Source organism: Eubalaena glacialis, chromosome 1 (genome assembly GCF_028564815.1).
Source record: "Eubalaena glacialis isolate mEubGla1 chromosome 1, mEubGla1.1.hap2.+ XY, whole genome shotgun sequence".
Classification (NCBI taxonomy): domain Eukaryota; kingdom Metazoa; phylum Chordata; class Mammalia; order Artiodactyla; family Balaenidae; genus Eubalaena; species Eubalaena glacialis.
Genome location: NC_083716.1, coordinates 215247749 through 215266318, shown reverse-complemented (window position 1 = coordinate 215266318; position 18570 = coordinate 215247749). Strand labels below are relative to the sequence as shown.

Sequence of the window (18570 nt, the reverse complement as noted above, 5' to 3'; positions counted from 1 at the left end):
TATCTTCTTTATCCATTCATCTGTCGATGAACATTTAGGTTGGTTCCATGTCCTGGCTGTTGTAAATACAGCTACAATGAACATTGTGGTACATGACTCTTTTTGAATTATGGTTTTCTCAGGGTATATGCCCAGTAGTGGGATAGCTGGGTCATATGGTAGTTCTATTTTTAGTTTTTTAAGGAACCTCCGTACTGTTTTCCATAGTGGTTGTATCAATTTACAGTCCCACCAACAGTGCAGGAGGGTTCCCTTTTCACCACATCCTTTCCAGCATTTACTGTTTCTAGATTTTTTGATAGTGGCCATTCTGACCAGTGTGAGGTGATACCTCATTGTAGTTTTGATTTGCATTTCTCTAAAAATTAGTGATGTTGAGCATCTTTTCATGTGCCTCTTGGCCATCTGTATGTCTTTTCTGATGAAATGTCTATTTAGATCTTCCACCCATTTTTTAACTGGATTGTTTGTTTTTTTTGATATTGAGCTCCATGAGCTGTTTGTATATTTTAGAGATTAATCCTTTGTCTGTTGTTTCATCTGCAAATATTTTCTCCCATTCTGAGGGTTGTCTTTTTGTCTTCTTTATGGTTTCCTTTGCTATGCAATAACTTAGTTTAAGTCCCATTTGTTTATTTTTGTTTTTATTTCCGTTACTCTAGGAGGTGGGTCAAAAAAGATCTTGCTGTGGTTTATGGCAAAGAGTATTTTTCCTATGTTTTCCTCTAAGAGTTTTATAGTGTCTGGTCTTACAGTTAAGTCTTTAATCCATTTGGAGTTTATTCTTGTGTATGGTGTTAGGTAGTATTCTAATTTCATTCTTTTACATGTAGCTGTCCAGTTTTCCCAGCACCACTTATTAAGGAGGCTGTCTTTTTTACATTGTATGTTCTTGCCTCCTTTGTCAAAAATTAGGTGCCTATGTGTGCGTGGGTTTATCTCTGGGCATTCTGTCCTGTACCATTGATCTATATTTCTGTTTTTGTGCCAGTACCATATTGTCTTGATTATTGTAGCTTTGTGGTATAGTTTGAAGTCGGGGAGCCTGATTCCTCCAACTACGTTTTTCTTTCTCAATATTGCTTTGGCTATTTGGGGACTTTTGTGTTTCCATACGAATTGTAAAATTTTTTGTTCTAATTCTGTGAAGAATGCCATTGGTAGTTTGATAGGGATTGCATTGAATCTGTAGGTTGCTTTGGATAGTATTGTCATTTTCACAATATTGATTCTTCCAATCCAAGAACATGGTATTTTTCTCCACCTGTTTTTGTCATATTTGATTTCTTTCATCAGTGAAAGAAGTGAAAGATTTCTTTCATCAGTATAGTTTTCTGAGTACAAGTCTTTCGCCTCCTTAAGCAGGTTTATTCCTAGGTATTTTATTCTTTTTGCTGCAATAGTATATGGGAGTGTTTCCTTAATTTCTCTTTCTGATTTTTCATTGTTGGTGTATAGGAATGCAACAGATTTCTGTGCATTAATTTTGTATTCTGCAACCTTACCAAATTCATTGATTAGCTCTAGCAGTTTTCTGGTGGCAGTTTTAGGATTCTCTATGTATAGTATCATGTCATCTGCAAAGAATGACTGTTTTACTTCTTCTTTTCAAATTTGTATTCCTTTTATTTCTTTTTCTTCTCTGATTGCCATGGCTAGGACTTCCAAAACTATGTTGAATAAGAGTGGCAAGAGTGGACATCCTTGTCTTGTTCCTGATCTTACAGGGAGTGCTTTCAGTTTTTCACCATTGAGTATGATGCTTGCTGTGGGTTTGTCATATATGGCCTTTATTATGTTGAGGTAGATTCCCTCTCTGCCCATTTTCTGGAGAGTTTTTATCATAAATGGGTGTTGAATTTTGTCAAAAGCTTTTTTTGCATCTATTGAGATGATCATGTGGTTTTTATTCCTTAATTGTTAATGTGGTGAATCACATTGATTGATTTGCATATACTGAAGAATCCTTGCATCCCTGGGATAAATCCCACTTGATCATGATGTATGATCCTTTTAATGTGCTGCTGGATTCTGTTTGCTAGTATTTTGTTTAGGATTTTTGCATCTATGTTCATCAGTGATATTGGTCTCTAATTTTCTTTTTTTGTGGTATCTTTTTTCTGGTTTTGGTATCAGGGTGATGGTGGCTTCGCAGAATTAATTTGGGAGTGTTTCTCCCTCTGCAATTTTTTGGAAGAATTTGAGAAGAATGGGTGTTAGCTCTTTTCTAAATGTTTGATAGAATTTGCCTGTGAAGCCATCTGGTCCTAGACTTTTGTTTGTTGGAAGATTTTTATTTATGGTTTCAATTTCATTGCTTGTGATAGGTCTGTTTATTTTTTCTAATTCTTCCTGGTTCAGTCTTGGAAAATTTTACCATTCCAAGAATTTTTCCATTTCTTCGTGGTTGTCCATTTTATTGGCATATAGTTGTTTGTAGTAGTCACTTATAATCCTTTGTATTTCTGCAGTGTCAGTTGTGATTTCTCCTTTTTCATTTCTAATTTTATTGATTTGTGTCCTCTCCCTTTTTTTCTTGATGAGTCTGGCTAAGAATTTATCAATTTTTTTTATCTTCTCAAAGAACCAGCTTTTAGTTTTATTGATCTTTGCTATTGTTTTCCTCATTTCTATTTCATTTATTTCTGCTCTGATCTTTATGATTTCTTTGCTTTGACTGACTTTGGGTTTTCTGGTTCTTCTTTCTCTAGTGGTTTTAAGTGCAGAGTTAAATTGTTTATTTGAGATTTTTCTCGTTTCTTGAGGTGACATTGAATTGCTATAAATTTCCCTCTTAGAACTGCTGTTGCTGCGTCCCATACATATTGGGTCGTTGTGTTTTCATTGTCATTTGTTTCTATGTATTTTTTTTATTTCTTCTTTGATTTCTTCAGTTATCTGTTGGTTATTTAGTAGTGCACTATTTAGACTCAATGTATTTGTGTTTTTTCACTGTTCTTTTTTCCTGTAATTGATTTTCAATCTCGTAGCATTATAGTCAGAAAAGATGCTTGATACAATTTCATTTAAGCTGTGTATAAAAATATTTATTGAATAAGTGCCATATTAATGGTAATTTCATTTATTTTCTATTTTTCATATCAGTACTGCCATAATGTGAATCTTAGTTCATAAAACATTTTGTACTATGCAATCATTTCCTTGAGCTAAACACTTAAAAGTGGAATTTCTGTGAAATGAGGTCATATATAATAAATGTTGGTATATATTGCTACATCATCTTTCAAAACTACTAGATTAGTTTACACTTGTCCTAAACAATGTTTGATAAGGAATATTTTCCACTACTCTTTACAACACTTGATATTATCCATAGTTTTAAATTTTGGTGATCAGAAATATGAAAAAGAGGTATTTTAAATTTATATTTTTTGGTTGATATTGAGCCTCTTTTTATGTGTTGACTGATCCTTTCTATTTATTTTTTGTATATTACATAGTTATAAGCTTTATCCATTTTTAATTCTGGATTTGAAATAGCTCATCATGAATTAAATCCATTAAATTTTTGTGTCTTAAATATGTTGTGTATAATTTTCCTTCTATAAGTAATTTTTAAAAATTTTGTCTTTTGATAGACAAACATTTTATGTTTTTATCTAGTTAAATGGATACATCATTCTCTTTTTTATGTTTATCATCTTGGCATAGTCTATCTTTTTTCTTCTAGTACTTTAAAACTATATTGAAATTTTTAATCCATTTAGAAGTTTTGGTACAGCATAATTTTTAAAAATATTAATTTGGCTAGGATATTGACATAATTTACTGAATAATCCATTTCTTCTCACTGATTTTAGGTGTCTGCAATATTTAGCTAAGTAGAGAAAAAGTGCCAGACTCAACCTGTATAGTTTAATTTAATCATCACCACTACCCTCTAAAGTATAATTATCACCATTTTGCAGATGAATGTACAGATGTCCAGAAAGTTGAATAATATCCCCAATGTTTGGAAGCCATAGTAATTAAAACAGTATGGTACTGGCATAAAAACAGGCACATAGGCCAATGGAACAGAATGAAGAACCCAGAAATAAATCCACACCTAAGTTCAACTAATATTTGATAAGGGAGACAAGAATATTCAATGGGGAAAGGATAGTTCTTCAAAATGATGTTGGGAAAACACAGATATTCACATGCAAAAGAAAGAAATTGGACACCTGTCCTATGCCATTCACAAAATGAATGCAAAGGGATAGGGAGGGTGAGAGAGAGATGTAAGAGGGAGGAGATATGGGGATATATGTATCTGTATAGTTGATTCTGTTATAAAGCAGAAAGTAACACACCATTTTAAAGCAATTATACGCCAATAAAGATGTTAAAAAAAAAAAAAAGGATTAAGGACTTAAACATAAGACCAAAACCACAATATTCCTAGAAGAAACATTGAAGGTAAGTTCCTTGACATTGGTCTTGGTAATGACTTTATGGATACGACACCAAAAGCATAAGCAACAAAAGTAAAAATAAGTGGGACTACATTAAGTAAAAATTTTCTACATAGCAAAAACAACAACAAAAACAATCAACAAAATGAAAAGCCAACCCACAGAATGGGAGAAAATATTTGCAAATCATATATCTGATAAGGCATTAATACCCAAGTTATATAAGGAACTCATACAACTCAGTAACAAAACAAACAAACAAACAATCTGGTTAAAAAATGGGCAGAGGATGCAAATAGACATTTCTCAAAAGAAGACATACAAGTGCCAACAAGTACATGAAAAGGTGCTCAACATCACTAATCATCATGGAAATACAAAATGAAACCACAATGAGATGTCACCTCACATCTGTTAGAATGGCTATTATCAAAAAGAGAAGAGGTAGCAAACACTGGTGAGGGTATAGAGAAAAGGGACCTCTGGTGCACTGTTGGTGGGAATGTAAATTGAAGCAGCCATGATGGAAAACAGTATGGAGGTTCCTCAAAAAATTAAAAATAGAATTAGCATATGATCTAGCAATCCCACTTCTCTGAATCCTGATGTTCACTGCAGCATTATTCACAATAGCAAATATGTGGAAACAATGTGTCTGTCAACAGATGAATGGATAAAGAATATGTGTCATATATACACATGTGCATGCGCACACAAACACACACACTAGAATATTATTCAGCCATAAAAAAGAAGAAAATCCTGCCTTATGTGGCAACATAGGTGGACCTTCAAGACATTATGCTAAGTGAGTTAAGTTAGACAGAGAATGACACATACTGTATGATATCACTTTCATGCAGAATCTAAACACATCAAACTCATAGAAACAGAGAGTAGAATGGTGGTTTTCAGGGTCTGAGGAGTGGGGGAAATGGGGTGATGCAGATCAGAGTGTACAAACTTTAAGTTATAGGATGAATAAGTTCTGGGGATCTAAGGTACAGCATAGCAACTATAGTTAACAAAACTCTATCTTATACTTGAACGTTGCTATGAGAGTAGAGGTTTAATGTTTTCACCACCACCACAATAACAAAGTGGTAATTACATGAGGTGAAGGATGTATTAACTGAACTTATTGTGGTAAACACTTTATAATATATATGTGTTTCAAATCACATTGTATACCTTAAATTTAAACAATGTTAGAAGTAAGTTTGTCTCAATAAACTTGGAAGAAATAAAACTTGGCCATAACTGTACAAGCTTTAAGTCTTTTCATATAAGAAAGAAAATAATAAGCATAATTAAAAGGCAAAAAAGAAATAGAAAATAAAAGCAAACAAGAGAGCATACCAGCTCACAGAACTGAGAATTGCAAGGGATATTCTTTCAGGCACAGACGGATCTAGGGGTTAAACAACATCACCAGGACTCAGTCCTTCGACATTGCCCGATTCTGCTTTCTTCTTAGGCCAGCTCTCTTTCTTCATTAAAAATGTTTGGCCTTGGCTTGGAGAATTCACAAAGTTTATGAGTACAGGTAAAATAGCTCTACTTTCTCTCTCCCAGCATCTGTATTGTGGAAAGAGCCCCGGTTGACCCTACTTGGGTCATATGCCTATCTCTGAACAGTTCACTATTTTCTCTCTGCCACCAACTGTTCAAACATGTTTTTAAGTCAGTCCCTACAAAGCAATTGGAGTGATATTTTAAGAATAAGATCCTAACTCTCCTGCTTAAAATCCTTCATCAGTTTCCCACAGCTCTTTGGACAAAGCAGAAAGCCCTTTAAATGGTCACTAGGTCCTACATAATCTGGCCATTTTTCACCTCACTAGTTCATCAGATATTACTTTCCCACTCAATGCTCATGTGCAGTCGGTTCTGTGAAAGCACTGATCTTATTCACTGCTCAGACTCTCTTGATTAGACTTGTAATCCCCAATTTCCCCTAGCCCTCTTTGCTTAATAATTCCTATTTATCCTTCTCATCTCACATTGTTGTCCCTCTTTTTGTGGACTGACCTAATGCTACCTACCCATTAGGTTAGGACAACTGTTATATTTTCTCTCAAAAAATATATATATTATACAATATAAATGATTATCTAATGCTGTCTTCCTAACTGGACTGTAATCCCTACATAGAGACAATATGTATTTTATTTCATGTTTCCATCATATCCCCATTTCTTAGCATTGTCCAGTATAAACTAAGTAGTTTCTCAACAAATACTTCTAAAAGTAAACACATAGATATACTTGTATGTTTCCACATTTCTCTTAAGTATGTTTATTGAGGGCTTAGTTAGATAAGTAACCCTGCATTGTATACTACTAATATGATGTCTAATCTTCATCATAACCCAGAAAGGTAGATATTATTATTTACTTTACAGATAAGTAATATGTAAATAATTGCCCAAGGCTGCATGGCTAGTCATAGCGTAAGGATCTGTACCTACGTTGACCTGATCAGAAAAACTGAACTATTACAACTAAATCATATTGTTCAGCCTTTATAAAAGAAGATTAATGGTTTCTGTCCAAATACATTCAAAGTCAAACCCATGCCACTACATATGGTAAGTAATGCAAACAGCATACGTAGGTAGTCTTGTACAATGAAAGAGAAGATATTTTTTCTGCCTTTGTGCTTGTAGACAGGTACTTCATTTCAATATTTTGAGCTAATCCATTTACTTTCACACATACAGCACAGTAGCAAGATCCATTATTTAAGCTTGCCTCTATTTTAATGAAAGCAAGTTCAATATTCTCTGTAAAGGTCGAAATACTAAGCACATTATTATCTCTCCAAATTTTTAATAGACAGGTATAATTCAGATGAGATCAAGAAAAAACAATTTTACAGCTTCCAGAAAAAAAGAGAAGTTAAAGGTTGCCTAACAACTACATTGCTAAAGTTTCTTTAGAGAGTTTATAATGGTGTTTCAAACTGTAAGCCATTGAATAGGCCCTTCTACTCCTTCCTATGGGACTATCACTCTGGGAGGTCAGAGAGCGGTTGAATTCTTGGTGCTGATTGAAAACTTCTTTTCTCTTAAGAACTTCAAAGAAGTATTTTCCTTGGCCTTTTGTGGAGACACTTCCCATGTTTTCACTCTGCAGAAAATGATCAACCAGCCTTGAATACCATCATCTAGTCATTTGGAAAGAATGAGAAGAAAGTAATTATTATGGTTTCCTGTTTGTATTATTGCTTTCCTACAATAGATACTGTTTCCCTGATCCAAAACTGCTCTGAAATTGAGCATCTGAATACAGACTAAGGAAGGTAGTAGGCAGCAGAAAAGAAGGTAGGAGTTTGCGTGAAGCCAATACTCTCTTTTTCAACTAATGTCAAATCACATAACAGAAAATCAAGGGAGAAGGGACAAGAGTGAGAGGCTTTCACACCTGAAAAAATTAATGTGTGTTGGTGAAATAAATAGATCAAGAAGTTGATGGACTATCATGAAATGGGCAGTACAAGGGTGTACTGATGGCTTGTCAACATCCTAAAGGAAGAAACTGAAAACAAATGTGAGGGTCTTAGACAGAAGTTGATATACAAAGAATTTGAGGAATTGATTATATTTTCTACAAGGACAGGAAAGTGATGAATACAAACAGTCAGAGATTCATGATACTGTGCAGTATGATTTTGAATATACTCCTCTTGCCTTTACAAGTTGCTTTTAATAATATAACTTTTGATTTTTTTCCCTCTTCAAGGTTTCTTCTGATAATCATTTATCACATAAGCAAGTATATATAAAAATTGTATATAAATGTACTAAATGTACATATGAATATGAAGTGCTCTATAAATAACCTTAAAATAGCTGAATGCTTATAAAAATGAGTATTATAACTTAATATTTTAATATCATTGACCTTTTACTCCTTTTAATTCTTCATCTATTGTGTAAAATTTGATTTTACACATTTATATTCAATCAGCTTGATTGAACTCTCTTTCTTACTCCTTACATCTTTATAAATTAATGGGAAGTCATTTATACATCTAGGAATCAGTGATATGAGACCTATGTTAAGATTTCATTTCTACTGACATTTATTTTGTACAGTGAGAGAGCCCTCTTTCTCTGCATTATGAATGAATCAGAGGAAAGAACTCTTGCTGTTAGTTCAAAATCAGTATAACAGATAAACTGTCAGCCTTTCCCAAGTAGAACATCAAATCATTCAACTTTTGAAGAGTTTCCGCAAAAGAAGAGAAAAATAGTTACGATACATGGTATTTCAATTTAATGATTATTTAAGACATGGAGAGAATCATAATTAAGCAAAGTCCACAAACTTTATGAGTTACCTAGAATAATTAATAATATGAGAACAACAATCCTTTATACAGGAAAATGCTCTGTATAGTCACTATTCCCTCAGATTATCTTTTAAAATTACATTTATCTGTTATTTAGAATGATAACTATAAAGTAAATAAGCTAAAACAGAATAAAAGGAGCTATAACTTTCAATAAAGTTTTGTGGGGTTCTTGGAGGCTATTTGGGGGCATTTTTGAGAAATCTTATATGAAAACGTTTGTCTATGAACAAGAAACAACAAGTAATTCCACTTTGAATTTTAAAAGTAAATATGGATGGAATAATAGGGAGTGTGTAGTTGTACCATTCTAGAAAATAATTTGGCACTTTCTTAAAACAAAAACAACTAACTAAAATGCTCTTATCATATGACCCAGCAATTATACTCCTCGGCATTTACTCCAGACAAAGGAAAATTTACATCACACAAAGACCTGTACACAAATGTTTATAGCAGCTTTATTTGTAATAGCCCCAAACTGGAAACAACTCAATCATCCTTCCATGGTGAATAGTTAAACTGTGGTTACCCATACCATAAAATACTACTAGTAATGAAAAGAAAGAAACTAAAAATACACGCAACAACCTAAGTCAGTCTCCAGAGATGTATTCTGAATGGAAAAATGCCAGTCTCAAAAACGTTATTATAGACTGTATTATCTCAGTTATATAACATTTACAAAATGACACCAGATTATAAAAATGGAGAACAGATTTGTGGTTGCAGAAAGAGAGGGTGGGTGGGGAAGGCGGAGGTGAAGGTAGTAGGGAAGTGGGTCCCCTTGGACTGGGACTTAAACCATCTGTGCTCTTGGTCCTTAGGCCTTTGGACTCAGATTAAAGTGTACCATGGACTTTCCTGGGTCTTCAGTTTGTAGATGGCAGACAAGGGAATTCCCAGCCTCTATAATTGTGAGCCAATTCTTTATAACAAATTATATAAAATATGTAGATATAGATATAGATAAAAATATCCTATTTATTCTGTTTTTCTGGAGAACCCTGACTAATACAGTATAATATACAAGCTAACTTAAAATAGACCATAGACCATATGAACTAAAACTCATAATGCTTCTAAAAGATAACAGCAGACAAAACTTTTGTTACCTTGGGGTTAGGCAAAAATTTCTTAGATATGATGCCCAAAGCACAATTTATAAAAGATAAAATTGATAAATTGAACTTCACCAAAATTAAAAATTTCTACTTTTAAAAAGACAGTGTTAAAGGAACAAAAAGGCAAGGCTAAGACAAGGAAACAGTACTTACAGAATCTGTAAAGAACTCTCAATGCTTAACAGTAAGAAAACAATCAATCCAATATAAAATGGGCAGAAGATTTGGTGGCACTTCACCAAACAAGATGTATGGATAGCAAATAAGCACATTAAAAAATGTTCAACATCTTTAATCATTTAAATGCAAATCAAATCCACAATGAGATACCACTACATAATATTAGGAAGGTTAAAATTAAACAGGCTGACCATACCAAGTATTGATAAAGATATGAGGAAACTTCAGCTCCTGAGTTGAGTTCATTGCTGTTGGGAATGTAAAATGGTACAACTACTTTGAAAAACAATTTGACAGTTTCTTAAAAAGTTAACCCTATACTTACCATATTATCCAGCCATTTCTGTCCAAAGGAAATGAGAGTGTATGTCCATACAAAGACTTGTAAATGGATGTTCACTGTAACTTAATTTTTAATAGCCCCAAATGGGAAACAGTCTGAATGTCTAGCAATAGGTGATTGGTTTAAAAAATGTGGCATATCCATGCAATGGAATATTCTCAGTAATAAAAATGCATGAATATTGATACACACAGCAACATGTATAAATCTCAAAATAATTATGCAGAGTTAAAGAAACTACATAAAAAGAGAGTACATACTGTATATTTCTACTTACATAAAATTCTAGGGAATGTAAACTAATGGGTATTGAGTAACAGAAAGCCGGCCAATGGCTGTCTGAGAGGAATGGGCCGGGGGAAGTGATTACATAGGTCATGAGGAATCATTTGGAGGTAATGAATACATTCATTGCCTGGATTGAATACATATAGCTGATGATTTCAGGCATCTGTCAAAACATCAAACTGTATACTTTATGTATGAGCAGTACATGTCATGTATACTTCAATAAAACTATTAAGCATACACACACACACACACATGCACACATACACACAAGGTTTCTCTCTTAAACTATATTGGAAGACATTATTCAATTAAGTAGTCATAAATTGAAAAGATACCTTGATAGGTCTAAGTCTGCCTTGAGAAAGAATTTTATACAGTTTAACATAGGGTCCTCCTTAAGACTCCAGAATATAGGAGAAATAATACATGAATTGGGAGATTTTGTTTCCCTGTTTTAAAACTAATCAGCATCACGGATGCTGGTAATTCACTTTCTCAAGCATTTGTTAGAGAAGGTAACTTTCACAGATATGATCCCTCTTTAAATTACAATCGCATAGTTAATGCTATTCCATCCCATCTCACAAATGCTCTTATCGTAACAATTTGCATCCCTTAATAAATACAGTTGGTAACTAATGGGAAGATAAACAGGATTTTGATGTTTTTATCTTCTGGGAACTTATTAATATTTTATGAAAACCACATATAATTGGGTTTCAGATGTCTCAAATCACTTTTCAGACACCCAGAATAACATTTGAAGTCTTTATAGGCCCTTCTTATTCAATAGCTATCCCTCCACTAAAATTATGTTTTTCAGTATAAATAATAATACACTGAATAAGTATTATTTGATATAAAAGGGAACAGAAATGGTAAACCTTAAGTGGCAGTTTTAAAACATGGCCTCAAATTCTTTGGCACTTCTCCCATCAGCAAAAAATATAGAGATAAGACTAAAGACCTTTGTTACTACTGTAATCTCTATACCTCCTCATAAATAACCACCACACCTTGTTTAAAATTATTTCAAAACTTTTTTCTTACTTGTGCCAATTTGACTCAAATATCAAGGTAATCTTAGTCGCAGTGTACCAGAGGTCTGTAGGAAACTTGTATTTTATTTCCATTTCTTTTCCCCCTTCTTACATTTCATATATTCTTCTTTTTTCTTTCTTTTCCCCTTTTGATGTTTTTGGTGACTAAGTAGGCAAGCAAAGTTATCTGCCACAGATCTCTCTCACTCCTTCAGAAATAGCTTTACTTAGGAAGATTCATATTAAAATGGTAAGTTTGGAGACAGGCTTCTGTTTTATTTCCCCTTGATTTTGGTGTGTTTTTCAGCTGCTGAAGGAATGGTGTGCAACCATCTCTGTTCAAATGATGGGTGTTGGGGACCTGGGCCAGACCAGTGCCTGTCGTGCCGTCGCTTCAGCAGGGGAAGGACCTGCATAGAGTCTTGTAACCTCTATGACGGGTAAGGCATCTATAATGTCTCTATCTCATGAGCTTTGAGGTACTGATTGGTTCAGATATTAAAATGATAATAAAAGGGTAAAATTTCAGAATGTTTATGCTGGTCAAGATTTTTAAGGAGAGTTTTTGTTGCATAAAGGAGAAAACATATAAAAGAATTCTTTGAAGGGGAAATCATTTTATTTGAATGAACAAGATAAGTCAAAATGCATATTGACTATTATGTACATATTTTAAAATGTGTACCAAAATAGATAATTCTTAATAAATTATAGCAATTTATGCTTATGCAAAATTGAAAAATATATTTCTATTTTCTTTATGAAGGACATTGTGATAAGTAATATTTCCTCCTCAGTATCTCAACCATCTTGTTTTTTTTTCTCATGCTTTCCTATTAATTTTCACCTGGAATGACTGCATAACTTTTGATTTTTTTTTCCATTTAGGTTGTGTGTCTATTTGATTGTGTATTAGGAACAACACACATTTCTATGTCTCAGACAACTGCTAAGCCCTATAGAGAAATTACCTTTCTAGTTTCTAGTTGAAAAGGTTTATGAAAGTGTTCTGTCACTTTCTAAAAATAACCTAAGCTATATTTTACATCCAGTATTTTAAATTTTATCTACAGTACTACAATAATCAAATTGACAACAATAAAACTTAGTATATACCTTGTTGCATGGCATTTCATATACTCATAAAATCACTTTATCCTAACATACCATTTCATGCATCACAGTTGTCCTTCATTAGTGTGATAATGCATTTTTTAGTACTGTCCCTGAGTCAAATTTTCCTATATTGCTCACTGAAAGGATTTTCAACAGTTTTGTAAAAGGGTAGTTTTGAAGTTCTTTCTTCTTCTGCCTCATGAATTGTCCCATTTTAATAACCGTTTTCATGATCCCAGATAACATTTTATTTTTGCATTTTACATTAGAAGGATAAAAATCTATGGATCTTAACAATATTGATATGTGTCTTCTTTGAAAGATGACCAAACCAATTCCCTCCATGAATCTAGGGGGAAAAAAGATTGAAATTAAAATTAGAAGTTTAAGTATAAAAACAATTTTAAATAGGAATTTAATAGTTTGAAATGGTGATGATGGTTGCACAACTCTGTGAATATGCTAAAATATGCATTAAATGGTGCACTTTCAATAGGTGAATGTCATGGTATACGAATTATATCTCAATAAAGGCATTACTGAAAAGAGGGTTTAATAGTTTTATCAGGAAAATTTCAACTTGAAATTTTGTAAAACACATCAACTCATAAATTCGATAATGAATAGCAAATTATATGCTACTTGTCTCATTGAATTGAATTGTATTAATGCTTGTTCACCTTATTATGAAAGATATTTCCTGTACATAAAATACATCAGATCAGATATGATTCTCTGTGTGTCTGGCAATTGATGCCATTAAAATGGAACAAATAGACCTTAATTCCATTGTGTTACATTAAAAGTTTATTGAATATGTATGTGCATTTCTAAGGAAGGAATAGATTATAGAAATCATTTTATCAAACAGAAGCATCTTATAAACAGTGAGAAGTAGGAAAATTAAGTGTTGACCAAAGTCATAACATTGTAAAAGCACCAAACCAACCCTAGAACTCAGTATATCTGATTTTCATCCTATTTCTTTACAGATGCCATTGTTTTTCTTTAATATTTCAGTTTTAAACTTGTCAGAAATATGAAATTGATATATATGTGGATGTATACACTACCCTCTGTCTCATTTTTGTGAAACAATGAAAGCTAAGCAAAGGAAAAATACTGGTTCCCTGAATAAACAACACTGATTATCCTATTGTTTTTGAAAGCATAACATTTTCCAAATCATTAAATCAAATATATTAAAGAAACATAAAGTTCTTAATGTAGTTTTGCAGCAGTAATGGGGCCCTAGGAAATCATGCACAAGGTTTAGTTTAAAAGATAATAAATGAAAGTATCTTATAAATATCTGATGTAATTCTTGCCTACCCAATGATAGATTTCCCCACCTCCAATCTTGTGGTATTGCCAAATTACTTCCAACTTTGCCTGGCAGGTAAGACAGTCTTTGAGGAAACACGAATTCAAATTCTAACTTAATCACTTCCTACTTGAAATGTCCATCCTCCGATAAATAACCTAATTGTCCTAAACTCTGTTTTCTTACATGGAAAATGGGAATAATAATGATGTGATTATTATTATTATAATATCATATTATAATATTATAATAATGATTGTGATTATCAAATGAGAAAAGTCTTGTTCGAATTCCTACTGTTAAAACAATTACCATCATTTCCTTTTTGTGTCTATTAATCTGAGCTCATTAAATAGTTAGGTAGAACAGTCACTTTATACACTGCTGAAAATAAATACAAATATGACATTTACCAAAATCAGGGAACTTATTTATATATAAAAATAGTTTGACTATCATTAAAGAATAAATCCTAAAAAGAGGATTTTTTGAAGGGGGAAAAAAGAAATCAGTTAATCCTGGCTGTTAGTACCCAAATCCAGATCATATAAGTCACTATATTTTGGCAACTCCTAACTACAATGCACAAGTATTCAAAATGAACAAGAAAACTAATTGCAATGCAATCTTAATTTTTTTTTCTTATCCGGCAACATGGTTAAATGCTTCTGAAACTTTAATGACAACAGAGAAACATCAGAAAGAGTGCCAGTCTAAGATCTTTGTAGGCAATTTATGTTTAATATTCACAACATCTCATCGAAACACCCTTTTTTTCTTTTTTCAGAGGATATTTAGGGAATGAGGTCTAGAGAAGTTAAGAGATGTAAGACAGCAATATTAATCTTGGTGCTGGGAACACCAACCAAATCCAAAGTATTTGCTCTAGATCACAGGATTGGCTAAGGTAACACACACACAACAAAACTGTGAAAAATATATAGCAGCAAAAACACAAAGCTCAGTAAGCAAACCTCATTCTCCCTAGAATGTGAATTTTTAGATCAGATTCAAGTGAAAGGGGATCTCTGGCGAAGTCATAGCAGAATCACTAGGGGACAGGGAAGAAAAAAGGCAATGATGGAGACAGTGACAATAAATAAATTGCAAGGAGGATCTGTTCTGAGAGCAGAAAGGAAGAGAGCCAGAAACCATACAGACAGAAGTCTACTCTATAAAAGAGAAGGCAGCTAGGTTGCCTCCATGATTTTTTATGACATATTCATTTTACTCCTCAACTCTGTGTATGGGGAAGGGAGTTTTGGAGAAGAGAAAGAAAAGCATGACCCATGTTTTAGTACCATAAAAATTATTACCTTCATTTAGTATCCTAACTCTTTAGTCACCCAAGAAGCTGTTTTCAGAAACAGTGCTTTGCTGATGATTGCAGGGTGTGCTGTAAATATCACATAATTTCATTTACACATAATGCTTTTGATGCTCTTTACAATTTAGCTACCACCCCATTCCCCTCCCCCCCCCCAATACCAGGTCATTTTGACTTTTATATTCTGGAGATTTCCTCTATTGAATACTTTATATCACTCGTTGATGAAACATGCAAAATAAAAAGTTTTTTATGTAACTAAGATGTTAAACTCAAGAAAATTCATAAAAAGTGAATCCATAGCAAACCAACACTTCACTTTGAGTGCAAAATCCATGTAACTAAATATGTACATTCATACATAAATAAACCATAGATTTATGCTATTTATTTTGAAAACCAAACCATTATTTTACCTTGAAATATATGTAATCTTAATCTAACCAACAGAAAATATAGCCCACCCTTTGGATTTCAATCATCTGTTAAGGTTTTATAATAACCAAATGAGATAGTTCACTATGAAAAAAGAGTGATTATTTCACTCCAGGGAAAAATAAATTTGAATTTATCACCTAGTTAATCCATAATTGCCATATTTGCAATGCTATTAGTTTGGAAGGGTCGCTCATGATACAAAGGCACAAAATAATGAAGTAGCTATAAATATTTAGTCATTTTGTTAATGACTCATAACTGACATTCTAAATTGTTTATACCCAGTACCTCATCCTCTCACACATTAGTGGAAATAGTGTGTTTTAAACATATTGTACATGACTGATACCCAATTATTGAAATGAAAACTTTTAGGATAGATATTAATTGGAAAACTTATATACTGGTAAATTTAATATTCAAATAGCCACAAAATGTAAGGTTTGGGAAAGTGATGACCATCATCCCACATTTTAATTAGAAAGTTTTAGAATGTTACCAATAAACTTTTTTATTTTATATCATATAGAATTCTTCAAAAAGAATTTAAACTGAAAAATATGTTGTTATATTAGATCAATAATCTAAGAAAATAAAATCTACCATAAAAAAGATATTTTCTCTAATTCTCCAAGAAAGATATTTTAAAAGAAGAAAAGAAATCAAAGTGTTTTTTGAAGTTTCACTAAAAATAAATTGAAGAATCTTGGGATTTGAAGGACAAGGATGGGGAACATTCATGTAACTTAGCAACAAGAAAAATACAACTGTTCTGTCAAAGTTTAAAAAATAAGCCTTCAGCCAAGAGTAAAATTTTATATAGAGACAAACAGGCACAGACTTACTTAAAATAGCAGAAATTGTTCTGCTGTGTCATCAAAAGAGTCATCCTTTTTTTTCTTTTCCTTTTTTTTTTTTTTTTTTTTTTTTGAGACTGCTGGAATCTCTCTCACAAGAGAGAGGTTTCCTGAATGAGTCTGTCGTTGAACCCAATGGAGGGCCAGGAGAGCCATCTGGCTGCAGTTTATCTTTTCTCCTAATGGAGAACTTACTCATTAATGTAGAGGGAAATGATTCTGATGCTCCTGGCACTTAGAGAAACAAACTCTAGAATTTACTTTGCCAGTAGGACTTTTAGCAGATGTTCCTTCATTTGTTAAGTTGACAGCTTGTTTGCTTACACTGCCTCATGCTGCTGATGTTTTCACAGTGAATTTCGGGAGTTTGAGAATGGCTCCATCTGTATGGAGTGTGACCCCCAGTGTGAGAAGATGGAAGATGGCATCCTCACATGCCACGGACCGGTAAGCCTGAAGACATCTACGGTTGTGTTGGCTTATTTAGTTTCATGTTTGAATGTCTGTCAAGTCATTGCTTTATCATTTATCCATCCATTAAATAGGTATTTACAGCATGCTATGGGGAATCACATTCAACATTCTCCCCTCAGGAGGCTTACAGCTTAGTAGTAGAGAGAAAATATTTAACACTTCAGTTTCTTAAATATTTATGTCCCAGGTAATGTATTTAAAGAGAAGATATGGAGTTGTCCTTGAAGAGTGCACAGGGCTGAAAAGAGGGATACACAAATAATTATTGAAGCAAAATAATTGATAAAATATGTATAAATTGTTATATGAATCCATTTGAGGGAGAAACTAAATCTTTGAGATGGAAATTGGGACACCAAGGAAAGCCAAAGAAAAGTGATGTTTGAGCTATGCTTTGAAGAAGAATCTGGAATGAGGAAACATGTAAAGATATGTAGATGTGAAAGTTCATGTTGTGTTTGAGGTAAACTGTAACACGTTCGTACCTGTGTTTAATCATTTAACTATAATGGCATTATGAAGGAAAATTGAAAAAAAGGAGGAAGACAAGCACTCATAAACTAAAATCTAAAGCTGTGTGATAAATACCATGGCCGAGAGAAAAATTGAACTATGATGATTGAAGGAGGGGCCATGGGATCAGGAAAGTCTTTATAGATAAGTTGACATTTATATAGTTTGAAGTTAGTCTTGTGGAGAAAATGATAATTATTTTCTAGACCTTCCTTTGGTTCCCATCATTCTTAATAATGAGGCTTTTTCTTAATAATGAGGTCAGTATGAGTTTGTCATTCTGAAGTGTCATATTCATCCTTCTTTAGACAAATTTCCAGTTTATTTGTGTATTGAGTCATCATTCAGTAAAAAACTTGGGGACCAACATTTGGGTGTAGCCAAGAGCTCAACACTGCTCCATAAGAATTCATTTGAAATTTAAATAGTATTAATTTTTCTACCAGAGTGCTTATTCAGCACTTAATTAGCTTAGAAAAAAATTATCATTGAGCCCTCCAAACTTCCATTAGGCCCCAATGAGCTGTTCTGGAACTTCATCTAAAGAAGGATGTGGAAAACTTGGACAGTTCAGAGGACTACCACAAGGATGATTAAGCTTGGAAAACCAGACCTCTGAGAAAAAGAAGTGGTGTGATTTGGCCTGAAAAACCAAAGTCTAAAAGACAATTTAATATGTAATGATCTCCAAGTAAGTATGCTAAGGGCATATGCAGCTATTTTCTTTTTCCACTAAGGATAGTCATTTAAAATACAATTAATCTGCAG

General features: G+C 33.0%; 1 protein-coding gene across 2 annotated transcripts in view; it reads left to right on the top strand.

Moving 5' to 3' along the window:
- ERBB4 (erb-b2 receptor tyrosine kinase 4) overlaps positions 1–18570 on the top strand; it is a 1117451-nt gene that overhangs the window by 821486 nt on the left and 277395 nt on the right. For both annotated transcript variants that reach the window (XM_061187123.1, XM_061187117.1), the window contains exons 13-14: positions 12061–12193; positions 17169–17262. In XM_061187123.1, coding sequence (XP_061043106.1) covers positions 12061–12193; positions 17169–17262 — 227 coding nt within the window. The remainder of the gene's footprint in view (positions 1–12060; positions 12194–17168; positions 17263–18570) is intronic.